The 23,171-nt window shown below is 48.5% G+C and overlaps 3 protein-coding genes across 25 annotated transcripts in view; 2 read left to right on the top strand and 1 right to left on the bottom strand.

Moving 5' to 3' along the window:
• The window catches only part of LOC105473773 (PAS domain containing serine/threonine kinase), a 56,054-nt gene extending 48,491 nt beyond the window's left edge, over nt 1–7,563 (top strand). For 5 of the 6 annotated variants that reach the window (XM_071073761.1, XM_071073760.1, XM_011727770.3 and 2 more), the window contains 3 exons: nt 964–1,097; nt 2,099–2,245; nt 2,901–3,528. In XM_071073761.1, coding sequence (XP_070929862.1) covers nt 964–1,097; nt 2,099–2,245; nt 2,901–3,058 — 439 coding nt within the window. In that variant the 3' untranslated portion in view covers nt 3,059–3,528. Of the gene's footprint in view, nt 1–963; nt 1,098–2,098; nt 2,246–2,900; nt 3,529–7,288 lie in introns of those variants that run through there. The other variant, XM_071073759.1, reaches the window with a different exon arrangement.
• A 150-nt stretch (nt 7,564–7,713) lies between these two features.
• LOC105473771 (mitochondrial transcription termination factor 4) lies at nt 7,714–16,090 on the top strand. 4 transcript variants are annotated; one of them, XM_024790390.2, is made up of 5 exons: nt 7,827–7,862; nt 8,899–8,956; nt 10,217–10,715; nt 12,679–12,863; nt 13,616–16,090. In XM_024790390.2, the coding sequence occupies exons 2-5, from the start codon at nt 8,954–8,956 to the stop codon at nt 14,015–14,017; spliced, it is 1,089 nt and encodes a 362-aa protein (XP_024646158.2). In that variant the 5' UTR covers nt 7,827–7,862; nt 8,899–8,953; the 3' UTR covers nt 14,018–16,090. The 4 variants fall into 4 exon arrangements, with proteins under 4 accessions (XP_011726068.2, XP_024646158.2, XP_070929864.1 ...); XM_011727766.3 differs by lacking the exon at nt 8,899–8,956 and having other exon boundaries at nt 7,714–7,862; XM_071073763.1 differs by lacking the exons at nt 7,827–7,862; nt 8,899–8,956 and adding an exon at nt 8,266–8,385.
• LOC105473770 (sushi, nidogen and EGF like domains 1) overlaps nt 13,397–23,171 on the bottom strand; it is a 94,537-nt gene continuing 84,762 nt past the window's right edge. For 4 of the 15 annotated variants that reach the window (XM_071073751.1, XM_071073754.1, XM_071073755.1 and 1 more), the window contains one exon: nt 13,397–22,736. In XM_071073751.1, coding sequence (XP_070929852.1) covers nt 22,526–22,736 — 211 coding nt within the window. In that variant the 3' untranslated portion in view covers nt 13,397–22,525. The remainder of the gene's footprint in view (nt 22,737–23,171) is intronic. The other 11 variants (XR_011610219.1, XR_011610221.1, XR_011610222.1 and 8 more) reach the window with 11 other exon arrangements.

Below are 23,171 nucleotides of genomic sequence, written 5' to 3'. Positions count from 1 at the left end.
GTCCAGCCCAGGGCTCTGTCCGTGCCACTCTTCTCACTGCTGTGGTTTCTCTTGGCTCCCTTGTCTAATTCCAGTTCTGGGAAGAGGCTGCTGCTTCCCAGACCTCTTCTGGGGACAGACCCCCAGCTGCGGACCCAGAGGTGCAGGGCCGTGGGTGCAGGTGACCTGGCTCCGGAGTGTGCTTGGCAGTACCTTCACCTCACCAAGCCTTGCTCTTCTTCTGTGTAAAATGAAGGTAATATTTATCTTGCTAGGTTGTTGTGAGGATTTGGGTTAAGCCATGTAAAATGCTGGTATAGCGTTGGCATCTCTAGGTACCCAATAAATGGTGGTGTGGATGAGGATGTTTACGGCGATAGGAAATAACAATAGTCCTTTGGGTGTCTTCTCCCTGAAGCTTGCTCTTCCAGTTGGCCCATTGTGTGAACACCCGCCTTCACCACGTCCTTCTTGCTTGCTTTCATCCTTCGGTACTTCTGCCTGTTCAGTCTCGTCCTGCAGCACCTTCACATTGTCGCCACAGTGATCTTCCTAAAGGGCAGTGTCAGTGGTCACACCAAGCTGAACATGCCCGATCACGTCTGAAGGGCACGTGACCCTGTTCTGAAGTGGCCTGCGGCTCCTGTGGCCCTCAGCAAAGCCAATGGATGTGTACTCTGCTTCCTCCAGGAAGCCCTCCCCCACCTCTGGTGGACACGTCCTGTGGTTGGTGTCCACAAGGAAGTTCCTGATTAGCCTCGGAGCTGCCCGAGGGCCTCTCCACTCCTGGCGCATGGCCTGGTGGCTGGCCTGGGGCAGAAGTGCATGGAAATGGAGGGCGTGTTGGAGGGGTGGAGTGACCCTCCTGGGAAACTGCTGCCTGGCCTGTGTGCCAGTCGGGAAGGGCCGTGGTGCTTCCCACGGGCGGGCTTGGCAAGCCCGTGCTGAGTGCTGTGGCATCCTGATGCCTCCTCCTCCTCACAGCTACAGAGGGCCGGAGCTGGAGATGTGGTCTCTGGGAGTCACTCTGTACACGCTGGTCTTTGAGGAGAACCCCTTCTGTGAGCTGGAGGAGACCGTGGAGGCCGCCATACACCCGCCATACCTGGTGTCCAAAGGTGAGCAGGAGCGGCAAGTGGTAGACAGACGACGCTGTCCTTAGAGACCAGCCACTTTTTTTTCCCATTTCCTCATTCCTCAGTGTATCTCTCTCCATATCAATAGTCTCATTTGTTTCTTTTCTATTCACCAAATAATTTGCGTATGACTTTAAAACATCTTGATAATTTAGGTTTTTTGTTTTGGTTTTTTTTTTTTTTTTTTTTTTTTTGAGACAGAGTCTCGCTCTCTGTCGCCCAGGCTGGAGTGCAGTGGTGCGATTTTGGCTCACTGCAAGCTCTACCTCCCGGGTTCATGCCATTCTCCTGCTTCAGCCTCCCGAGTAGCTGGGACTACAGGCGCCCGCCACCATGCCCGGCTAATTTTTTGTATTTTTAGTAGAGACGGGGTTTCACTGTGTTAGCCAGGATGGTCTCCATCTCCTGACCTCGTGATCCGCTCTCCTCAGCCTCCCACAGTGCTGGGATTACAGGCGTGAGCCGCTGCGCCTGGCCGATAATTTAGTTTTTTTTAATGTTCCCCTTTGGATCTTAGAGGCCCTCTTATGAGAAACACACTTGCAGTCAGGACAGTGAGGCTCCAAGTGGCCCTGTTGAGTTGGTGCCTACATGGTTAAAGGAACTGGGGCCTGAATCCAGCCAGATGCAAGGCTGGGGGCTCCTCTCAGCTTGTGCCGGCGTCCCCTCACCTGTCTTGTTAACCCCGTGTTATTCACAGCTCTGCATAGCTAGAGCCCCTGAGAACAGACCAGTTAGGAACCTCTGCACTGCTTGATTTTGGTTGAGTGAGATGGCATCTTGAACTCCAAGCTTTCATGTCAGAGGCAATGAGTGTTTCCTGCAGCTTCTCTCCAAGCACAGCTGGACCCTGCACTAGAGGTCCCTGGGCCGCCTCCTGCCCAGTCAGAGGCTCTGCGGCGAGTGGTGGGCACCCAGGAATCTGAGATGTTCTCCACTTCATCCCAATCTGGATCTACCATCTGTGTTCTTTGTGTCCCCAGAACTCATGAGCCTTGTGTCTGGGCTGCTGCAGCCAGTCCCTGAGAAGCGCACCACCTTGGAGAAGCTGGTGACAGACCCGTGGGTAACACAGCCTGTGAATCTTGCTGACTACACATGGGAAGAGGTGTGTCAAGTAAACAAGCCAGGTGAGGCTTCTCAGCATCCCTCCGCCCCGTGTGACTTTGCTTGGAATAACGAGGTCCCCAGGCTGCCTTCCTAGGTCAAAAGGAAGAAAAGGAGGCTCTCTCCCCCATAGGCTCTCTCCCCCATGCTGCCTTGGACACAAATGTCAGGGCCTATAGCTGACCTGTCACCTGTGAGAGGGGGTTTGATTGTGTCCAGAGGCGTCTGGACACCACTGGGGTTCAGGGTGTGGCTTTGGGCCTTGCAGGGTGGGCAAGTGCCATGGGAGCTCCTGGCAGAAGGGGTCAGAACCCTCAAAGATGGGTTTGAGGAATGCAGCTGGTGATGGTCTGATTGGGCCGAAGGGGAGGATGAGGCCACAGATGCTGAGTGTGATTCTCTAGCAGCCTGGGTGGCCCAGGGCTCTTCAGACAAGGCTCTGGCCACAGAGCCACAGAGCCAAAACTGTTGCTCAGAGCATTTGGACCAAGCTGCTGTTGATGGCCCTGGGCTTAGATGCCCACCTTGGCAGGATCTGTACTTCCGGGACATTGCCAGTTGGATTTCTGAGGGCCCCGCCTGTAGGCTTTTGTTCTAGGACTTCTTGCGGTGAGAAGCAAAGTATTTTAGAACCTTAAGATGTTAGTACGTGATACAGTTACCTTCTTCTTTCTTCAGAAAGTGGAGTTCTGTCCGCTGCGAGTCTGGAGATGGGGAACAGGAGCCTGAGTGAAGTGGCCCAGGCTCAGGAGCTTTGTGGGGGCCCCGTTCCAGGCGAGGCTCCTAACGGCCAAGGCTGTTTCCATCCCGGGGATCCCCGTGTGCTGACCAGCTAAGCACCAGCTTCTTGCTGCTTTTCTCCACTTGGTTTGGAAAATCATAGTTTTCAGCTCCATCTGTTTGGAGAAAATACATTCTCAAGCATCCCCAGTTCACCTTCTAAAAACTCATGTCCAGGTTTGATAAATGCCAGAACAGAAGACAGTGATGCTGTATTATTTTAGGCTTATTACATAGATTTGGAATTCACTTTTTCCATGACCTAGAAAAAAACATTCCAGTGTTCAACTGTTTTATATTATTAAAGGACTTTTAACTTGTGAGCCTCTGAAGGCTGAGTTTTCTCTTTCTACTTTTGTAGATGTGTGTGTTCTGTTTCCTCTGACTTGGCACATGCTCATCTGAGCGATGGATGTGACGGATATGTGAAATTTGTAGAACTGGTTAGTCAAACGGCCAGACTATTTCATTAATGTATTTCCTCAAACGCTTTTCAAATTAAAGCACCTTTGTTAGTAAACCGTTATCCTGACTTGGATGTTGTGAACTGTTCCCGTGTGCTAAATGTGAGAAATGCTTGATTTCCTCATTTTTCCATTTGTGTACCCCACTTGCCACAGCTGGAGAGAAGTCTAGCCTTGGCCATTCTGGGGTTCCTTTTACAAGCAGGCCCTGCCAGGGGTGGGTCTAGGGCTCTGAAGCTTACTCCCATCTGGTTAGACTGGGAAGGGTGGTGTTCTCAGGGACCTCCCTTCTGTCTGGGCTCTGTAGCAAGACTCTGCTGTCAACATGTGACTGGCTCACTGCCAGCAGTCCCCAAACATCCCATGGCTAGCCAGCTCCCACCTCCGTCCACGTGAGGGGTTTCCTGACCCAGCCCCCACCTCTGGTCTATGTGAGGGGCTCCAGCCCTGTCTATTCCTCAGGGCTGCTCAGGTCCCAGGGTGTTTCTCAGATACTCAACTGGCTGCTTCCCTCTCTTAGGCTCCAGTCCATCCCCCCTCAGACAGACTTGGCTAGGTCAAATACTTACAATTGTTTTATTTCACGTCTGTGTTAGAGAGGAGGGCACAGCTAGAGGTGAGAGCAGAACCTTTCATTTTTTGTTCCCTGCTGAGACAGTAGGAAAAAACCCAAAACCTAAACCCCCACCCTTTTCCCACGTGTCATCACTTGCAGGCTGTTTTTCCACATTCTGAGACTCCTGCCCAGAACCCTCTGGAAGCTGCCTGGGGGCCAGGCTGCCCCCAGCGTGGTTCTGAGCTATTTCTAGTGGTTATTTAGGAGGCACTCAACTGTTTTAGGATGATCAGAGCAAATTTTAGTCCCATCTAGTAGGATATGGGATATTGCCATCCCTTTCTTCAGAAAGTGCTGCCTGAGCCTCGCTGCCACCACAAGTGACTGAAGGAGTTGGTAGGGAGTTGTGGGAGGAGGATCCTTCTCTATCAGGGACATTAAAGGTACAAGGGTTTTAGAGGTGTGTAGTAAAGTCAGTGATGTTTACTCTTCAGAATTCAAATGAGTTTTCTGATGTTTTAAGAACTCTACTTTGTAGTGTTTATGATGCTTATAACACAGAGGATGTTATAGAATGGTGTGTATTTATTTATTTAGAGACAGTCTCACACTGTCACCTGGGCTGGAGTGCAATGGTGCGATCTCGGCCCACTGCAACCTCCGCCTACCAGGTTCAAGCAATTCTCCTGCCTCAGCCTCCCAAGTAGCTGGGATTACAGGTGCCCACCACCATGCCTGGCTAATTTTTTGTATTTTTAGTAGAGATGAGGTTTCACTATGTTGGCCAGGCTGGTCTCAAACTCCTGACCTCGTGATCCACCCACTTCGCCCTCCCAAAGTGTTGGGATTACAGGCGTGAGCTACCGCACTTAGCCAGAATGGTGTTTTCAGAGAGGTGTTTAATGGGTTGAGAATGCGAAGTCCCAGCTTTCCAAGAACTGTTATTTCTTTATAAGAAACAATAATTAAAGCTCATCTGACTTGATGGCAGTGGAAGGTCTGGTATTTTGCAAATGTTCTTTGCAGAAAGAACCCAGAGAGGAAAGTTCTGAGGCTGAGGCTGACAATTTTTCCACTCCATTTTTTTTCTTTTTTCTTTTTTTTTAAGATGGAGTCTCACTCTGTCGCCCAGGCTGGAGTGCAATGGTGCAATCTCGGCTCACTGCAACCTCCATCCCCTGGGTTCAAGCAATTCTCCTGCCTCAGCCTCCCAAGTAGCTGGGATTACAAGTGTGCATTACCACGTTACCCGGCTAATTTTTGTATTTTTAGCAGAGATAGGATTTCACTATGTTGGCCAGGCTGGTCTCGAACTCCTGACCTCAGGTCATCCACCCATCTCAGCCTGTTAAAGCGCTAGGATTGCAAGCATGAGCCACTGTGCCCAGCCCACTACATACTTTTAAAGTATGGTTCAAAAGAGCAAAGTTTTCACACAAGACTGAAGGTGATGTCAATTTTTTTTTTTTTTTGAGACATACTTTTCGCTCTTGTTGCCCAGGCTGCAGTACAATGGCACAACTTTGGCTCACTGCAACCTCCACCTCCCAGGTTCAAGCGATTCTCCTGCCTCAGCCTCCTGAGTGAGCTGGGACTATAGGTGCCCGCCACCATGCCTGGCTAATTTTTGTATTTTTAGTAGAGAACGGGGTTTACACCATGTTGACCAAGCTGGTCTTAAAACCCCTGACCTTGGGTGATCTGCCCACCTCAGCCTCCCAGTGTTGGGATTACAGGCGTGAGCTACCGCACCTGGCCTCATGTCAATTTTTCATAGTAATCCCTGTGTCCCAGCTGTCATTTTATTTCTAGACGCTGTTCAGGTTCCTTGATTCTTTCCAGGGAGTTGGCGTGGCTCATGGGATTTTCTTAGGCTTTTGGTGTAGCAGTAACACAATTTATTGTGAGATGTTGACAGCTAAGTATTTTGAGAAGAAAATTACAGTAACAAACAACAAAAGCAACCAATTTTTTTTTTTTCTTCTGAGACAAGGTCTTGCTCTGTTACACAGGCTGGAGTGCAGTGGTGCAATCACGGCTCACTGCAGCCTCAACCTCGTGGACTCAAGTGATCCTCCCACCTCAGGCTCCTGAGTAGCTGGGACTACAGGTGCAGGCCACTGCTCCCGGCTAGTTTTTGTTTTTTGTAGAGACAGGGTTTTCCTATGTTGCTCAGGTTGGTCTTGAACTCCTGAGCCCGGTGATCCTCCTACCTCAGCCTCTCAGAGTGCTGGGATTACAGGCGTGGGCCACTTGCACCCTGCCAAAGAAACCAATTCTTTAGTTCTACACAGATTGGAACCTTCCTTTTCTTTGATATAATCCTTTTGTCAAAAGATAGTTGGCCGGGCACGGTGGCTCAAGCCTGTAATCCCAGCACTTTGGGAGGCCGAGATGGGCGGATCACGAGGTCAGGAGATCGAGACCATCCTGGCTAACACGGTGAAACCCCGTCTCTACTAAAAAATACAAAAAACTAGCCGGGCGAGGTGGCGGCGCCTGTAGTCCCAGCTACTCGGGAGGCTGAGGCAGGAGAATGGCGTAAACCCGGGAGGCGGAGCTTGCAGTGAGCTGTGATCCGGCCGCTGCACTCCGGCCTGGGCGACAAAGCGAGACTCCGTTTCAAAAAATAAAAAAAAAAAAAAAAAATAACTTTGGCCGGGCGCGGTGGCTCAAGCCTGTAATCCCAGCACTTTGGGAGGCCGAGACGGGCGGATCACGAGGTCAGGAGATCGAGACCATCCTGGCTAACACAGTGAAACCCCGTCTCTACTAAAAAAAAAAAAAAAAAAAAAGATAGTTTTACAGAAACAGTTTAGCACCCAACTCCGTGCCTGGCGCAGAGCAGATATGTAAATGTGTACCCATGCAAGAATCAAATCCTTTATGTCAGTCCAGAATGAAGTGGATAAAACAAGAAATGCTTATAAATTAAGGCTTTGGTGGCAGGATTTAGGCAGCTGAGAAAGCACAGCTTTTTATTCTTCACAAACATCACCTTTTGAAAGATGCCTACGCTCTTATCCTCAAACATGTCGAGAGAGGAAATTTAAGAATGAATACACTTTGGGCTGTAACTTTACTGTATTTCATCCTAACAGGGAACCAGACCTCTAAGTTGGGAAGGCTCTTGCTTATAAAGGGAAATAAATGTCCCATAATTCCTGTCATTTTACTTGGGTCTTTTAAAAACGGCAAATTCTCATCTTCCACTGGCTGAGAGTAAAAAAGAAATAAAAGCGGTAAAGACTTCTTTTTGTGCGTAGGTGGCCCCGCTGTTCACGGTGAATACAGATTTTTACACAATGAAACCTTAAATATCTCTATCTGGAACGGAATCCGTTTTTCCTGCCTCGGGAAGGATTTCTGCGCTCTCGGGTGAAGTTCCTGAAGCAAGGAACCAGTTCCCTCTCCCTGTATCTACCCGTCCTCTTGAGAGGAATTCTCAGGTCACCTGAAACACGAGTGTGGGCCAGGACGACCCATTCGTTCACCCAGCCCAGAGCTCTGCGAAGCGGGACACGGGCAGTGCAACGGGAACGACCGGACGCCGACGCCCCCGAGGACTGAGGCCGCGGCAGAGGCGGCGGGGCGGTGACGGGCGCGACTCCGGCCTCCCAGCTTTGCGGAGGGGCGGCCCCGGGACACCCGAGCCCCGCAGGGTCGTGAGGGCTCAGCACAGCTACGGGCCGGAACCATGATCCACCAGCACCGCGCTGGCGCTGGGAACTGCGGTGGTGACGGACCGGGGGCCGGAAGTGAAGGACCGGGGAGGACGGCTGCTTCCGGCGCCGTAGCTGTCGCCATCTCCTCCGCGCCATGGCTGCGTTGGGCCGTCAGGTGAGGTCGCGCTGGGCGCGGGGGCTTCTCCAGGTGGCAGCTGGGCGGGCAGCGACGCAGAGGAACCGCGGCCGCCGGGTGTTTCACGGCCAGGTCGTGGAGCCCTTCTGGAGGTCCGTGCACGGTGACCTGGTTTTGGCATCCTGGACCCGTGGCTCTGCTCAATTTTTGTGGGGTATAGAGTTGACTTTTTTTTTTTTTTTTTTTTGAGACAGAGTCTCGCTCTGTCGCCAGGCTTGAGTGCAGTGGCGCGATCTCGGCTCACCGCAGCCTCCGCTTCCTGGGTTCAGGCAATTCTGCTTCAGCCGAGTAGCTGGGATTACCAGCGCCCGCCGCCATGCCCGGCTAATTTTTGTATTTTTAGTAGAGACGGCGTTTCACCGTGTTGGCCAGGCTGGTCTCTAACGCCTGGCCTCAGGTGATCCACCCGCCTCGAACTCCCAAAGTGCTGGGATTGCAGGCGTGAGCCGCCGCGCCCGGCCTGAGTTGACTCTTGAACAAGAGTTTGAACTTCACAAGGAAGGTAACATGTATTTACTATTCATTAAGAGGAAGCGGAATCCGCATAAAGGTCTTTAGGCTCAAGCCCAGTTTCCCGGGCTGCGCCCGCTGAGCCCAGCGACTGCCCGGTGTTCCTGGCGGAGGGAGCATCTGGACAGGGGAGGCTGGAGAGCAGCCATGGGCTTGGCAGGCTGGCCCCGGGGCGACAGTCGACGCTGGAGAAGGGGTTGGGACCGATGTGAAGGGTTTAGAGCAGGGGTTCCCCAACCCTCGGTACCGGTCCCTGGCCTGTTAGGAACCAGGCTGCACAGCAGGAGGTGAGCGGCGAGTGAGCCAGCCAAACTTGGTGTGCATTTACAGCCGTTCCCCTCGCTGGCATTGCAGCCTGAGCTCCGCCTCCCGTCAGACCAGCCGCCTTAGACTCTCACTGCAGCGCGAACCCTATTGTGGACTGCGCCTTTGAGGGATCTAGGTTGCCTGCTCCTTATGAGAATCTAATGCCTGATGATCTGTCACTGTTTCCCATCACCCCCAGATGGGACCTTCTGGTTGTAGGAAAACAAGTTCAGGGCTCCCAGTGATTCTACATTATGGTGAGTTGTATAATTATTTCATCTTCTATTACAACGTGAAAATAATAGAAATAAAGTGTACAACAACTGTAATGTGCTTGAATCATCCTGAAACCCCTCAGCAGTCTGTGGAAAAACTGTCTTCCTTGAAGGCAGTCCCTGGTGCCAGAAAGGTTGAAGACTGCTGGCTTAGAGTGCCTGGATGATTTGTGCATAGTTTGTTAAGCACCATCCTGAACAGCTGAAGACTTTTGAGTCAACTGGAATTGTGTATGCAAGTTGACTAACTACTGTGACCCTTGAACAACACAGGAGTTAGGGGCACCAGACCGCCCCGACACCAGTTGAAAATCAGTGTATAATGTTTGACTTCTCTAAAACTCAACTACTAATAGCCTACTCATGACTGGAAGTCTTACCGGCAACATAAACAGTCCGTTAACACATATCGTGTATATCTACTGCACTCTGTGTTCTTAACATAAGCTAGAGAAAAGAAAACGTTATTAAGAAAACCATAAGGGCAAAACCCCGTCTCTACAAAAAATACAAAAATTAGCAGGGTGTAGTGTGCGCCTGTAGTCCCAGCTACTCAGAAGGCTGAGGTTGGAGGATCACCTCAGCCTGGGGAGGTCAAGGCTGCAGTGAGCCATGATTGCACCACTACACTCCAGCCTAGGCAACAGAGTGAGACCCCATCTCAAAAAACAAACAAAAATCCTAAGAGAAAATGTATTTACTATTCATTAAGAGGAAGCAGATCCTCATAAGGTCTTTAGGCTGAAGTGGACGTAGAGGAGAGTTTGGTCTTGGTGTCTCAAGGGTGGCAGAGGTGGAAGAAAATCCACATATAAGTGGATCCGAGCAGTTCAAACCCTTGTTGTTCAAGGGCCAACTCTATCCCACAAGATTCTTCTCGTGGAATGAATTTAAGAACATGAATCTGGAAAGCAGTCTGAGGTCCAGTCTTTTCTGGCACACATGACCAGGTGACCTGGTTTTTCCCTCTTCCTCCATGTCTCTGCTTCCGTCCTTAAAGCTACAAAAGCTAACAATATTGTACCTGCTTGACTCCCATCTCTGTGACCTTGAAGTACCCTGTTCTCTCTATGTGAGCTTCCTTCTCTGTAGCTTAAGTTCAGATATGATTTTGCAGATTGCTTTAAAAACTGTATGTTTGTGTGGAACCAAGGCAGTAAGTACTCTGGCTCAAAGGTCTTGTGGTGTCCATTACACTGGGATAGTGAGGAATTAATTGTCTTTTGGTCCTGTGTCTTACAGGTCCTTGATTGGCACCGCCTGATCCCCCTCACCTGGGCCTGGATGGCTAGGCAGACTCCTCATCTTGGAGAACAGAGAAGGATGACAGCTTCCTTGTTGCGCAAACTGACTACAGCCTCCAATGGAGGGGTCACTGAGGAGTTATCTTGTGTTAGATCCAATAACTATGTGCAGGAACCAGAGTGCAGGAGGAATCGTGTTCAGTGCCTCCTCGAGAAGCAGAGGACTCCTGTGGAACAAGGGTCCTTGGAGCTAGAGAGGGTCATCAGTTCCCTCCTGGACATGGGTTTCAGCAATGCCCATATTAATGAATTGCTCAGTATACGACCAGGTGCCAGTCTTCAACAGTTGCTGGACATCATTTCAGAATTTATTCTCTTGGGTCTGAATCCAGAGCCTGTGTATGTGGTCTTGAAGAAGAGTCCCCAGTTATTGAAACTGCCTATTATGCAAATGAGGAAGCGCTCCAGTTACCTGCGAAAGCTTGGGCTTGGAGAAGGTACAAGAAGATGCAGATTTTGGCTGGGTGCGGTGGCTCATGCCTGTAATCCCAGCTCTTTGGGAGGCCGAGGCAGGCAGATCACTTGAGGTCAGGGGTTCAAGATCAGCTTGGCCAACATAGCGAAACCCTGACTCAACTAAAAATACAAAAATTAACTGGGCATGGTGGCACGTGCCTGTAATTCCAGCTACTTGGGAGGCTGAGGCATGAGAATCGCTTGAATCCAGGAGGCGGAGGTTGCAGTGAGCTGAGATGGCACCACTGCACTCCAGCCTAGGTGACAGCAAGACTCTCTGTCTCAAAAAAAAAAAAAAAAATGTTATATAATGTGAGAGGAGCCAGAGTTGGGGAAAGAACAGCCTAAGGTGAGATGGATTAGGGAAGCTTTCTGAGTATGTCAGTGTTCCTGGAGAGGAATGTATAATTCGACTTGGAGGTGAGGAGTAGGAGTGGCCGCCTGTGCAGAATACATTTCGAGAGGGAAGGAGGAGTTAAGACTAGAGGGAAAAATTGAGTGCCAGAGCAGAGACTCTTGTCTGCCTTGTTCACTGTGGGGTCTTTAGCACCTACTGCTGTGGTGGGTACATGGTATGTGTTCAGTGGGTTGATGCTGATATGTGATGTTGATAAATATATGTACATATAACATTTGATGTTTAAATCAACATGAAATTGTCTTAGGGCTCTGTCTCTGTGGTGTGATGTCAAACCAACATCTCTTGTAAAGACAGATTCCAGCCGAGTGTTTAGATTTACTGTAGAACATGAGAGATCTTGCCAGGTTCCTGGGAAACTGGTGGAGTAACCTTCCCTTCCACTTACCTTCCACTCCTGCCTCCAACAATATTCACATCTCAAGGATGCTCAGAGTTCCTTGAATCTCTTTAAGGGCCTTCTGGAGGAGTTGGGGGTCTCCAAGGACCCTTACCCACTTTGACCAGAGGAGTTACACTATTACTTCTTTGCATGATTGACTCTTCCTGGTAAGATTTTTTTTTGAGGCAGGGGTGGAAGGTTTAGGACCCACCATTTCACAGCATCTCTACAGGCCTCTTTCTCTAGAAGATAAGAAAAAGGTAACCTTGTATATTTTTCTTAACAGATTCTCTCTTACAGTGTAATCTAAAAGTCTAAACTTAATACATTATGTGCAGTGGTTATTAATTAGCAAACTCAGTACAGCCTTAAGAGATGAAGATAAACCTAAACTCCTGAAATTCCTCACACACTGAGATAATCACTAACTCAAATGTTAGGAAAATTTTAATTAATAGTTTAAGTAGTTGACTTTAAGTTTCCAATTACTGAATTTTGCTCAGCTATCCCTAGGAAGGCCTGGAATAGTCCCTGTTTACACCGTTAGTGCAGTTTTAATAGGGCCTCTTTCACTCAAGGCGCCCTGGCTGGGAGAGGATATATGGTGACCCTGGTAACCAGGACGTCAGCGTTGGTGGTGTGTGTCCTCATGATTACTATTGTTGTTATTACTGTTAGGATGATGATGAAACTCCTTTTCATTGAGTTCAGCTTGAGAATGTTAGTTGTGAATGCTTCGATGACTATTGTATTATAGAAGGAAACATCAACCCAAACCCCAAATACGGTTCCTCCCATGTTACTCTCTGATCTTTCCAGTAAATGCCTGGGAAATTATTTTCCAAGTGAGGAGGGCAAGAGGAGACCCAAAATACAAAGTTGGCACCTTTCAGGTGGGAGGCCAGAATAAAGCAGGAACACAGGGAGGCAGGCTGGTGAGTCTGAGGAGTGTCAGGAAGTCGGTGGGGAGATGGATCCTTTCCATGGTGCTTCTGGGAAGTTAGATCTGAAATTGCCACTTGCTCTGTGGAAGGAGAGGATCCTTGTTTGTTTTTAAATGTGGACTTAAATTGGGTGCAGCTAGCTCCTTGGGTTTCTGGAGTATCCTGAAATTATGTGCTTGCCTTTTTTGAATGTTCTGCAGGGAAATTAAAGAGGGTGCTTTACTGTTGCCCTGAAATTTTCACCATGCGTCAGCAGGACATTAATGACACTGTCAGGCTTCTCAAGGAGAAGTGCCTTTTCACGGTACAGCAAGTCACCAAGATTTTGCACAGTTGCCCCTCTGTTCTTCGAGAGGACCTGGGTCAACTGGAATACAAGTTTCAGGTGAGAATGACTGATACCTTTAGCGTGGTTTCAGGTGAGAATGACTGATAGCATGATTACTGTAGTAACAGCAAGTTTTTCAGGTTTTTCAAATGTAGTAAGGCTCAGTTATATGGATAAGAAGCCTCAGACACCTCATTTGAGTGGAGGAAGTGAAAGACTAGATTCTCTGCGTACATCAGCCAAAGAAAATTTGGTTCTGGTTCTTTAACTTATTACAGATCAAACCTATTCTTCACCTTTTCTGCCATTAATAATGAATGATCCAGTCCTATTCTGAGAGTCTAAGTGGGGAGTCTGAAATAGCTAATTTTAAAACAGCTGAAACCGTCCTGTCCTCAGAATTGGTTTTGCATGTTGATTTTGAAAATGTAATTTTAACAGTTGTCCAACTTTTTAGTAACAATTATGACAACTTAGGTGGAATTTCTAGATGTTTTCTGAATGTTTTGCCTGTTCTTTCCATATTCATTCTTTTCCTTCCCCGTTTAAAGAAAAATACCACCTCTCCCTCCTGCCCCTTCTCCCTCCTGCCCCTTTATTTCCTGCTCCGTGTTTCTCAGGATGAATTCGAAAGTGTTTTGAAACTGCCCTCTGTCACACAAATGTCAGTCTCCTAGAGTGGGTATTCTGCTGTCACCAATGAGGCAATTATTTTTGAATCCTTTTGTCCAGCTGAATTTTATATGGTTTACAGAGTGATAGGTCTCAGAACTCTATCTGGGACTCCTGGGTGTGTTTGTGTCTTCCAGTACGCGTACTTCAGGATGGGAGTTAAGCATCCAGACATTGTGAAGAGTGAGTACTTGCAGTATTCACTAACCAAGATTAAGCAGAGACACATTTACCTGGAGCGACTGGGACGGTACCAAACCCCTGACAAGAAGGGGCAGACACAGATCCCTAACCCACTGGTCAAGGACATTTTCAGAGTTTCAGAAGCCGAGTTTTTGGCCAGGACAGCCTGTTCTTCTGTTGAGGAGTTTGAGGTTTTTAAGAAGCTCCTGGCTCGGGAGGAGGAGGAGTCTGACAGCAGCACATCTGATGACAAAAGGGCAAGTCTGGATGAAGATGAGGATGAAGATGATGAGGACAACGACGAGGCGGAGGATGATGATGAGGATGAGGACGACGAGGAGGAGGAACAGCTATGATGGAAGGCCTAGAGCAAGGGCCCAGAGATACCAAGGAAGCTTTTCATTCTCTTAAAGCTTTTGGGTCCTTTACTTGAATCTTCTTAAGTTATTTTTTATTCTAAAACTGGTCTCTTGATGAAAAAAATTATAAGTCACCTGAGAGGCAGACAGAGCAAACCAAACCGGAAACAGGAAATGCACGTTTGATCTGTTGTCAGGTGTCTGTGAGGAAGGCCCTGTCCCATCCTGAATAGAACACTTACTTTGAGCTCTTCAAATCAAGGGCACTCAATACATCAACCTTTGGTTTTATTTTTTTCTCTTTTGAATATGTTGGTGATAATTCTGTGACAGTTGGAAGATGGGGTTCATTCTTCTGGTTCAGGAATCACTTTATATTTCCTTCTAGTGATAAAAATAAAATTACGAGAAGGCAATGTGAGGTTTTAGTACATCATAGCACTTTATTTTATGAAAACATGTAGCAGGCTTTCCACAGAAATACTTGTTTTTAATCCAAAAGTCTATTGCTTCGTGATGGCATTCAGTGTACGGCAGAATAAAAGGAAGTTGATTCGTGATGTATTGGTTAATTTTGCAGGCTTCCTAAGGCCAGCAGAACATTGTGGCAGTTTTCTTTATCTTTGTGAAGAACAGGCCCTTCCTGTTTGGGGAGGTTGGCTTTTATGTCAGCTCTTGGCCAGTGGTCACTTCCAGGCCTGGTGTCTCCGGCCCTGTAGACTGTGCTGGCCTGGAGAGTGCTGGAGCAGGTGGAGGCCAGGGAATGGTTCCATACAGTTATCTCCCCTGCCCTGGTTACAGACGGCTTCAAGAACCAGAGAAGAGCACAGGGTATGGAGCAGGTGGGCTGAACCAGGGCCACAGGGAGCGCTCCATGACCCCCAAGGTGGGGGTGGGGGGGTGTGTCACCTTAGGGAACTCAGTGAGTCCAAAGAACAGTTTGAAGTGTTGGGAACAGAGAAAAGGAATTTGATGTAAGCCAGGGATGATCCCTGAGGTAGAGGCCTGTCTCTGATGCCATGAGCTCTAAGAGGGTCCTGGAGGATTGGTACATCCTAGAACATTGCAGTTAGCCCCTCCTTAGGGGAAACTGGCATAGGATTGATGCAGAGAGCGTTTTTGATGATAGGACCAAAATTCAAGTCTCCTTGGTAGCATTCTAGGATCGACTAGATTCTCGGATCTGGTAGATTCTAGTGGGTAGAGGCCAGGAATGTTATAAAACATGCTACAGTGCACAGGATGGCCCCACAAGAGAGAGTGATGCGGCCCAAAATGTCAGTGCTGAGCCTGAGAAACTCATCTAAGGCCTGGTCCAATAAAGTAATGTGACTGTTCACTCGTGACAACTTCAGATGGTAAATGGACTTAGGATAGTATTATTTTATTTAAAAGAAAAATAAGGAGCTGGTTTTTCAGCAGGGTTCCTTTCCCCTATGCACTGGACTACCCTTGGTAGGTGTGAGCTGCATGCTATTGTGGGGATTTGGCACTGAAGTCTAGGTGCTTTTGTTTTCTCCAGCAGCCTTGTCTTAGAGTGTGACTGCAAAGAAAAAGACTTGTTTTGCAAAAGAAAAGCAGCTCGGTGACTCCCTCCACATCGCCACAGCTGAGTCAGAGTCATTTGCCAGTGGAAGGAGTTCCTGCTAAGGGGAGGTGCAGGAGGTGAGCTGACACCTGAGTGGGGCCCTTGCCTGTTGGGTTCTCCACTGGAGGACAGTGGGCAGAGCAAAGATTCCCTTACTTGTACCGGGTAGCCCACATGCAATGGGGAAAAGGGAGAGTTTGTCTTTATTGCGTTGCTTGGCCATAGGCAAAACTGTTTGGAAATGAGACATTTCACTGTGCCAGTGTTTTCATTTTCTCTTCCATGTGGCATCCCGGTCACTGCCACTCTCCCCAGAACCTAGGCTGCTGTTCTTGTGCCCGATCAGAGGACTAAGTAGAATCCTCTATCTGTACTTGGTTAGATGATCAGTCCATCCCAGTTTCATTAGCAAATGGGTAATTCAGCAACTCATGATTGCTGCTTTCATTTTGATACAGAAATAAATCTTTATGCTCCTGACAGTTTTCTGATTCTGTTATTACTAATGTCCTTGGGTGGACTTTGAGTATTTTCAAGGAAGCCATTTGAGTTTTTAAAAGAAGCCACGTGGGAAACGCTGTGGTGGCCTCTTTGGAATGTTTCAAGAACGAACTGTAACTCCTGAGCACCAGGAAGTCTTTTTACTAGATATTTAATGTGTAAAACATCCCAACAGACGAGTCCTGTGACAGCACAGCACCAAACTTGGGACTCAGGAGCCAGTTCTCGTTGACACAAAGGCTTCTAAGCTAACACGGGAGCATATTGGCATTTGCTGTGTGGCTGAGGGGTTTGAGGTCCTAGTAGGGAGTAGAAAGTTTCCTAGTAGATTCACCTACTTTTCCAGTGATATCACTCGATCTTAGCATCTGCTAGTAATGCTGTAGCTTACATGGACAAACAATGACGGGTCCCAGGGCTGCAGGAAGTCCGCAGTACGTGTTTCTGAACGTGGTTTTCTCTCAGTTCACCCAGTGACCCTTCACTGAGCTCAAGACCCTTCACCGAGCTCCACCTTCGGCTCTCAGGAGGGTCTGGAGACTGGGGAGCAGTTCGGGGGTGAAGGTGAGACTTCTCGAATTGCCTGTTCCTTCCTTCTGAAAATGACAAATTGCAGAATACACAGACACATGCACATGAAATTTTAATAAAGATAAAAAGCCTAAAATATACTCTAACTCTTCAAAACACATTTTTATAAAAGATGAAAGGAAGGAGGCCCTCTGTGGCTGGAATGCTGGCTCTGCAGTCAGGGCGGTGCGGCAGGGCGCCGGCTTTCCCCCTGGGTCAGCCATCGTGAGGCTCAACACGAGAGGAGGTGCGATCGGCTGCTCTGGTTGAAACATTGGCAGGGGAAGACAGCTGCTCTGCAGCACGGTGGGAAGCGGGTGTGCTGAGGTGCCGCACTGTCCTGCTTCTGAAGATGGGGATGTCTAAGATCGTGTTTACTACCCGATAGCCTAAAACAGTATTACTCGAGTCATGGACTAAAAGGAACCTTAAACATTGTCCAGCCCAGCCCAGGTGTCTGTCTCTGTTGCACTGAGACTTGTAAGGCGTCCTTGCTGCTTCGCGGCAGTGTGCCTTAGCTTTCCAAGTAGGGGTCTGGATAGCTTTTTCCATGAAAATTCAGGGGTCTTTGATGCCCTTGTGACTTGTCATTCAGGGATGGCTTCCACTGTTGAAGGCTGAAGCCTGGGTGGTCTCATAGAACAGGGTTCACCAAATACGGCCCGTGGGCCACGCTGGCCCCCACCTGTTATTGTAAATAAGTTTTTATTGGAACATTGCCACAGCCGTTCAATTCCACGCCTGTGGCTGTGTCTGCGCTGTAGCCGCAGGGACCTCTGGTCTGCAGAGCTGAAAATACTTACTCTCTGATCCTTTACAGAGAAACGCTGCCAGCCCTGCTGTTGTCTGAGAGTCTGAACTCCACCTTCGTGTTACCATTTCCTCTTCTGAATTGTCCTAGTCCGTAGGATGGCTTGTCGACCTGCACGAGCATCATAAACACGCTGAAGGACCAGAGCAGGGGCGGCTGTGTCTGCAACCCGGCTTTCCTCCCAGCATCACCTGGTCTCTGCCCTTCGGCCGCTGCCCCCCATCTCTGTTTTGGAAGTGGTCCATCACGGTTCCTTCTCAATTTATTAGGCCTCGAAGGCAGAATTCTTTCTCTGGCTTTGGAGTGTAAGAACAGGTTTCCGAATACTGCCGAAGCAAGGCTGACAGCCTCACTGATCCCGGGGAATGGCCAGCTGTCATCCCATCCGCAGAGGCACAGACCACACCTTTGGGAACAGCAGCCTGGGTGAGGGCACAGGCTGCTTAATGCATCGCAGGACTCATAGGTGATTGGTCCCAGAGGGGACTCTCAGGGCGGGCTGGTGTGTGCACAGGCCTGGCCATCTGTCTTCTAGAGGCGTGAGGAGAGAGGTCCCAGAGGGGACCGACTCCAGCGAGGACCTTTTCTCTCAGGGTGTCCTTTTTCATCCAGTTTTTAGACCTCATCTTCCTGGGTTTTAGAAACTCGTGAGGTTGGTGGAGTGTAACAAGAACGTCTTAAATCCTTTGAAGAGAAAACAAAGTGAAGCATGAGGAGAATGATAGGCATTCCCACTCCTTTAAATGGGCTGCATCCTGTTTCTCTCAGTGGCCCTCAGGGCCTCTGTCATCCAGAGGCCCCTGCGTTCTTAGAGCACCAGGATTCTACCATATGGCAGTGCACACGGGGAGGGGCAGCCTCCACTGACTACATCCCCATCTTTAGGAACAGGTGGGCTCAGCATTACAACTTTTAAATGGGAAATCAACAGGCTGTTCCTCTACCCTGCCCTCCTCCTCCCAGTAATGACTCGGTCTTTTCTCCAAGGGCACGGCTGCGTCAAGTTGCTCTGGGTTGAAGTGAATTCTCATGTTGTTCTTGGACAGGTGTCTGGGTGCGTGTGTTTCTGTTTCCTGCTTTTTTGTGTGTTTTCTCCATTATTTCAAGAACAGGTGTTCTATAAGCCAGTATTTGATAATTAGTTGGGGGTTTCTGATTTGTTTTTATGGGAGTGGATGTGCTAGGCAAGCTTTTAAAAAGATACATTAATATTTCAGGTGACTTACCACCATATAAATATCTCAAACCCAAATTATGTTTGTGGATTCTTAATTCTAGTACAGTTAGGCACCATATGATGAAGGACTGCACGCATGACAGTGGTCCCATGAGATTACAGTGGAGCTGAGGTCATAGCCATGGTACAAAATTGTTTTTCTTTTTTTTTTTTTGAGACAGAGGGTCTTGCTCAGTTGCCCAGGCTGTAGTGTAGTGGCACAATCTCAGCCCACTGCAACTTCTGCCTTCGGGGTTCAAGTGATTTTCCTGCCTCAGCCTCTTGAGTAGCTGGGATTACAGGTGCCTACCACCATGCCTAATTTTTGTATTTTTAGTAGAGACGGGGTTTCATCATGTTGGCCAGGCTGGTCTCAAACTCCTGATCTCAAGTGATCCACTGACCTCGGCCTCCCAAAGTGCTAGAAGAATTCTTTGTGTGTTTGTGGTGATGCTGGTGTATACAAACCTATTGCACTGCCCTGTGTATAGAAGTCTAGCACATACAGTTATGTACAGTACATAATACTTGATCATAATTTGTGATGTTACTGGTTTATGTATTTACTATACTCTTCATCATGATTTTAGAGTGTACTCCTACCTATAAAAAAAAGTTGGCCGGGCGCGGTGGCTCAAGCCTGTAATCCCAGCACTTTGGGAGGCCGAGGCGGGCAGATCACGAGGTCAGGAGATCGAGACCATCCTGGCTAACACGGTGAAACCCCCGTCTCTACTAAAAATACAAAAAATCAGCTGGGCGTGGTGGTGGGCGCCTGTAGTCCCAGCTACTCAGGAGGCTGAGCCAGGAGAATGGCGTGAACCTGGGAGATGGAGCTTGCAGTGAGCCGAGATAGCGCCACTATACTCCAGCCTGGGTGACAGAGCGAGACTCCGTCTCAAAAAAAAAAAAAGTTAACTGTAAAATGGCCTCAGGCAGGTCCTTCAGGAGGTATCCAGAAGAAGGAATCATTGTCACAGGAGGTGACAGCTCCATGTGTGTTACTGGGACATGATGTGGAAGTGAAGGAAGGTGACATGGATGATCTTGACCCTGTGTAGGCCTACGCCAATGTGTGTGTTTGTGTCTTAGTTTTTAACAAAAGTTAAAAAGTAAAAAACAAAATTTTTAAGAACAGAAAAAGCACTTAGAATAAGGATAGAAAACAGTTTTGAACATCTGTACAGTGTGGTTGTATTTTAAGCTGTTATTACAAAGAGTTAAAAAGTAAAAATTAAAAATGTATAAAGTAAAAAAGTTACAGTACGCTAAGGTTAATTTCTTATTGAAGAACTAATTTATTATTGCACAACTGCCAGTCCTGCACATTCCAATGATGGTAAGTGCCCGGCACAGGTGTACCATTTTTTATCTTTTATACCATATTTTTACTGTAGGTTTTCTGTGTTTAGATACACACACACTTGGCACTGTGTTACAACTGCCTACAGTATTCAGTAACACGCTGTGGTGTGTAACCCGGGAGCACAGGCTCTGCCATACAGCCTAGGTGCGCGGTACGCGGCGCCATCTAGGTTTGTTCTAAGTACGCGCTATGATGTTCACCCAGATGACCTCACCTCACAAAGCAGTTCTCAGAACGCATCTCCATTGTTAGGTGATGCTCGGCTGTAGTAAATTGCTTACAAGCCTGGAGTGTTTAGTGTGTGTGTCTTTGGAGGGTGAGGTGGGAGCAGGAAGTGATTCCTTTGAGTCAACAGGAAGTGAACGCTGCCAGCTGCTCTCTTATGGCAGGAAGTGATTCCTTTGAGTCAACAGGAAGTGAACGCTGCCAGCTGCTCTCTTATGGAGAGCCTTTCCACATCCGAAGAGGCAGATGCATGCCCTCTGTCATGGCCAACTCAGAGCTCAAGTTCCAGCCATTTGTGGAGCTCCGGCCCAGGCCTTCCCCCAGGTGGTGTGGACATTCTTCCTTTGGAGTGTGTGAGCCTTTACCTGAAAAGCTCTTTTGCTTCTGTTCGTTTTTAAAGGTTTCCGAATCACATTTCTCCTTTATTTTTTTAGGCATATAACAAAACATAGACCTGTTTTGAAGTGGCTTGTTACCCAAGGGTGCCTCACTCTCATCTGTACCACAGGAAGAGGAACTGTGAAGGCTCATTTAAGGGGCGTGAGTAGCAAAGCTGTCCTAGGCCAACCAGAAATTGATCTTTCATGCACAGTGACATGTTGATAAGAAACTGTAGTCAGTATGAAACTGATAACAGGTTGTAGATGGTTTTCTGTGGTCTATCCCAGTCTTCTGCAAACCATTGTGAAGAATACCAGTGTTGTTGAAGATGCAGCAGCAGGAGGCAGGGGCAGGATGGGGGTTTGGTTGCCAAAAGAGTTTGGGAAATGCTAGCTTAATCGAAAAAGGTTAGAAAGTTTCTTTTATTTCAGGATTTATGAATGCCTATGAGTCTAGTGTCAGCGATGAGTTTCCTAGTGACAGACAGTCTTTGAGACTTTCTAAATATTAAGTGATCAAGGCCCCTGCCCCATTTTTAGTTCTGACAGAATGCCATTCACAAGCTCTGGGAGGCACTGTCTTAGCTCTGTCCTGGAACCCCCGGAATTTCTCAGCAGCCCAGGCCCTCCCACTGCACGTGGCCCCTCCTCCCAGGTGCCAGGTGGTCTTCCAGCCTCTCCAAGTGCCCACCCTCCTGCCTCTTCCTCCCACTGCAGCTGATCGAGGGGTTTCTTGGCCACGTTTCCCTTGAGAAAGAGTGGGATTTGCCCCTATTCACAGAGAGCCTCATTTCCACCTGAAGATGTATTTGTCAGTGGCCAGAGCAGGTTCGTGTCTTTTTCCCCTTGGGAAATTCTGAAACCTTCCTGCCCAGGAGTCTGTAACACAGCAGCACAGGACCGAGCTTCCTTTAGCAGTGCTTAGTAAGTAGGCAGCGGCACTCGCAGAGCCCCAGGGCTGGGCAGTCGCCCCCCACTTCCCAGCAGCTCTGTGGTAGTGGTGCGGGAGCAGCAGGGACGTACCTTAAGATTTCTCCAGTGTCTGACTCTTACTTTGTTTCCTGAAATAGAGAAAAGTTGTTTAATGAAAAAAAGACTGTGAACTTTGAACCCTACAGCGACCTCAGTCCAGGATGCCTGCTGAGATCCTGTCTTTAGCTCACATACATTCCAGGGTGGGGGATACCATTAGTCCAGACACCGCTGTGGAGATTAGCATTTTAGTTTGTGTGCGCCCGCCTGGCTTGAGGCAGTAGTTTGGGAGTGACGAGGCTAGAAACGTGGCTGGATGTGAGTCAGAGAGAGAGAGAGAGGGACAGACGTGGGAGAAAGCAAGCAAAAGCTACCCCAGGGAAGAGCCGGGAGACAGGCACAGGCTGAGCAGCACAGCTGGTGAGCTGCAGGCTGCGGCCTCGCCCTGACACTTGGTAATGCCAAACAAATACGTGTGGCTACTCATTGGTCTATGAGGACGATGACAGGTTTCGACTCTGTGGTTTCTAAAGCATATAATATTCTCAGGTACTTCTTTCAGTAAATCCCAAACAGGAGTAATTCTTGTAACTACCTTGAACCCTTTGGGGAAAGAACCTGGGTGTGAGTGAATAAAAAGTAAACAGCGACACACTCTGTTGGACATTAAATACTCAGGGCTGTCAGTTACACCCTGTGCTTCCCAATCGTAGCACCGTGTTCTGTGTGAATACGCATAACCGGAGTGACTCCCAGCACCCACCGTGTGACCTCCCCCCAGCACCCGGCATGCCCAGCTGGGCCCCTCTGTGTACGCTCACATGCACGTATATGGACATACAGTTTCGTAGCAGAACGTGGGTGGCCAGGGGCTGCCTATCCGGGTGAGTAGACTGCCTGGCTCCGCCCGCAGGCCTGCAGCATCCCATAGCACCGCCGCCCTTGCCCCATCACCCTGTGGGCTCCATGCAGGACACGGCATGGGCCTGCTCCCCGGAGACACCTGTTCGGGGTCTTCTTGAGGCTTGTGCTTTCACAGCTCTCTTTGAAGCAGATGTCCTGGTGAACTCTGTAGACTCTTTTATACCTGTTGTTGCAAGAAAGCTTTGTAAAACCAGACAGTGAAGCAAAATGTTGCCAACTGCTTAACCTAGGCTATGTGAACCCACAGGTAACCCTGAAGGTGTCTGAGGGAAAAGCTGCTATTTTCTGAATGAAACGTTACCTCCTATTGATGTATTAAGATGTTTAACATAAATGTCATGTGATTTGTAACAAATTTATTGAGGTACAATAATATACATAAAATAAACCCATTTGAATGTGCATTCTGATGAGCGCTGACAAAGTATATGGTACTAAAAATAAACTGTGAAATTTCAAAGACATGTCAGTGCTAGAGGCAGGCCACTTTGCCTGAGGCCTGGGGAAGGTATGACCAGGTATGACCTCACTTCTCTGTTTTTCTGGGTATTTCACAGAGAAGTTTGAGAAGTGTTGGGGATTGGGGATTCAGGATTCC

This window comes from Macaca nemestrina, chromosome 11 (genome assembly GCF_043159975.1).
Source record: "Macaca nemestrina isolate mMacNem1 chromosome 11, mMacNem.hap1, whole genome shotgun sequence".
NCBI classification, from domain to species: Eukaryota; Metazoa; Chordata; class Mammalia; order Primates; family Cercopithecidae; genus Macaca; species Macaca nemestrina.
Note: the sequence above shows the minus strand (reverse complement) of the source record. Positions and strands in the feature narration are given on the sequence as shown.

Excerpts from the sequence above, each read along its gene's own strand:
- LOC105473771 (XM_011727766.3), top strand. The coding sequence starts at position 7,842 with ATGGCTGCGTTGGGCCGTCAG. Across the intron at positions 10,716-12,678 it reads AAAGCTTGGGCTTGGAGAAG|GGAAATTAAAGAGGGTGCTT; the intron begins GTACAAGAAGAT and ends AATGTTCTGCAG. Across the intron at positions 12,864-13,615 it reads AACTGGAATACAAGTTTCAG|TACGCGTACTTCAGGATGGG; the intron begins GTGAGAATGACT and ends TGTGTCTTCCAG.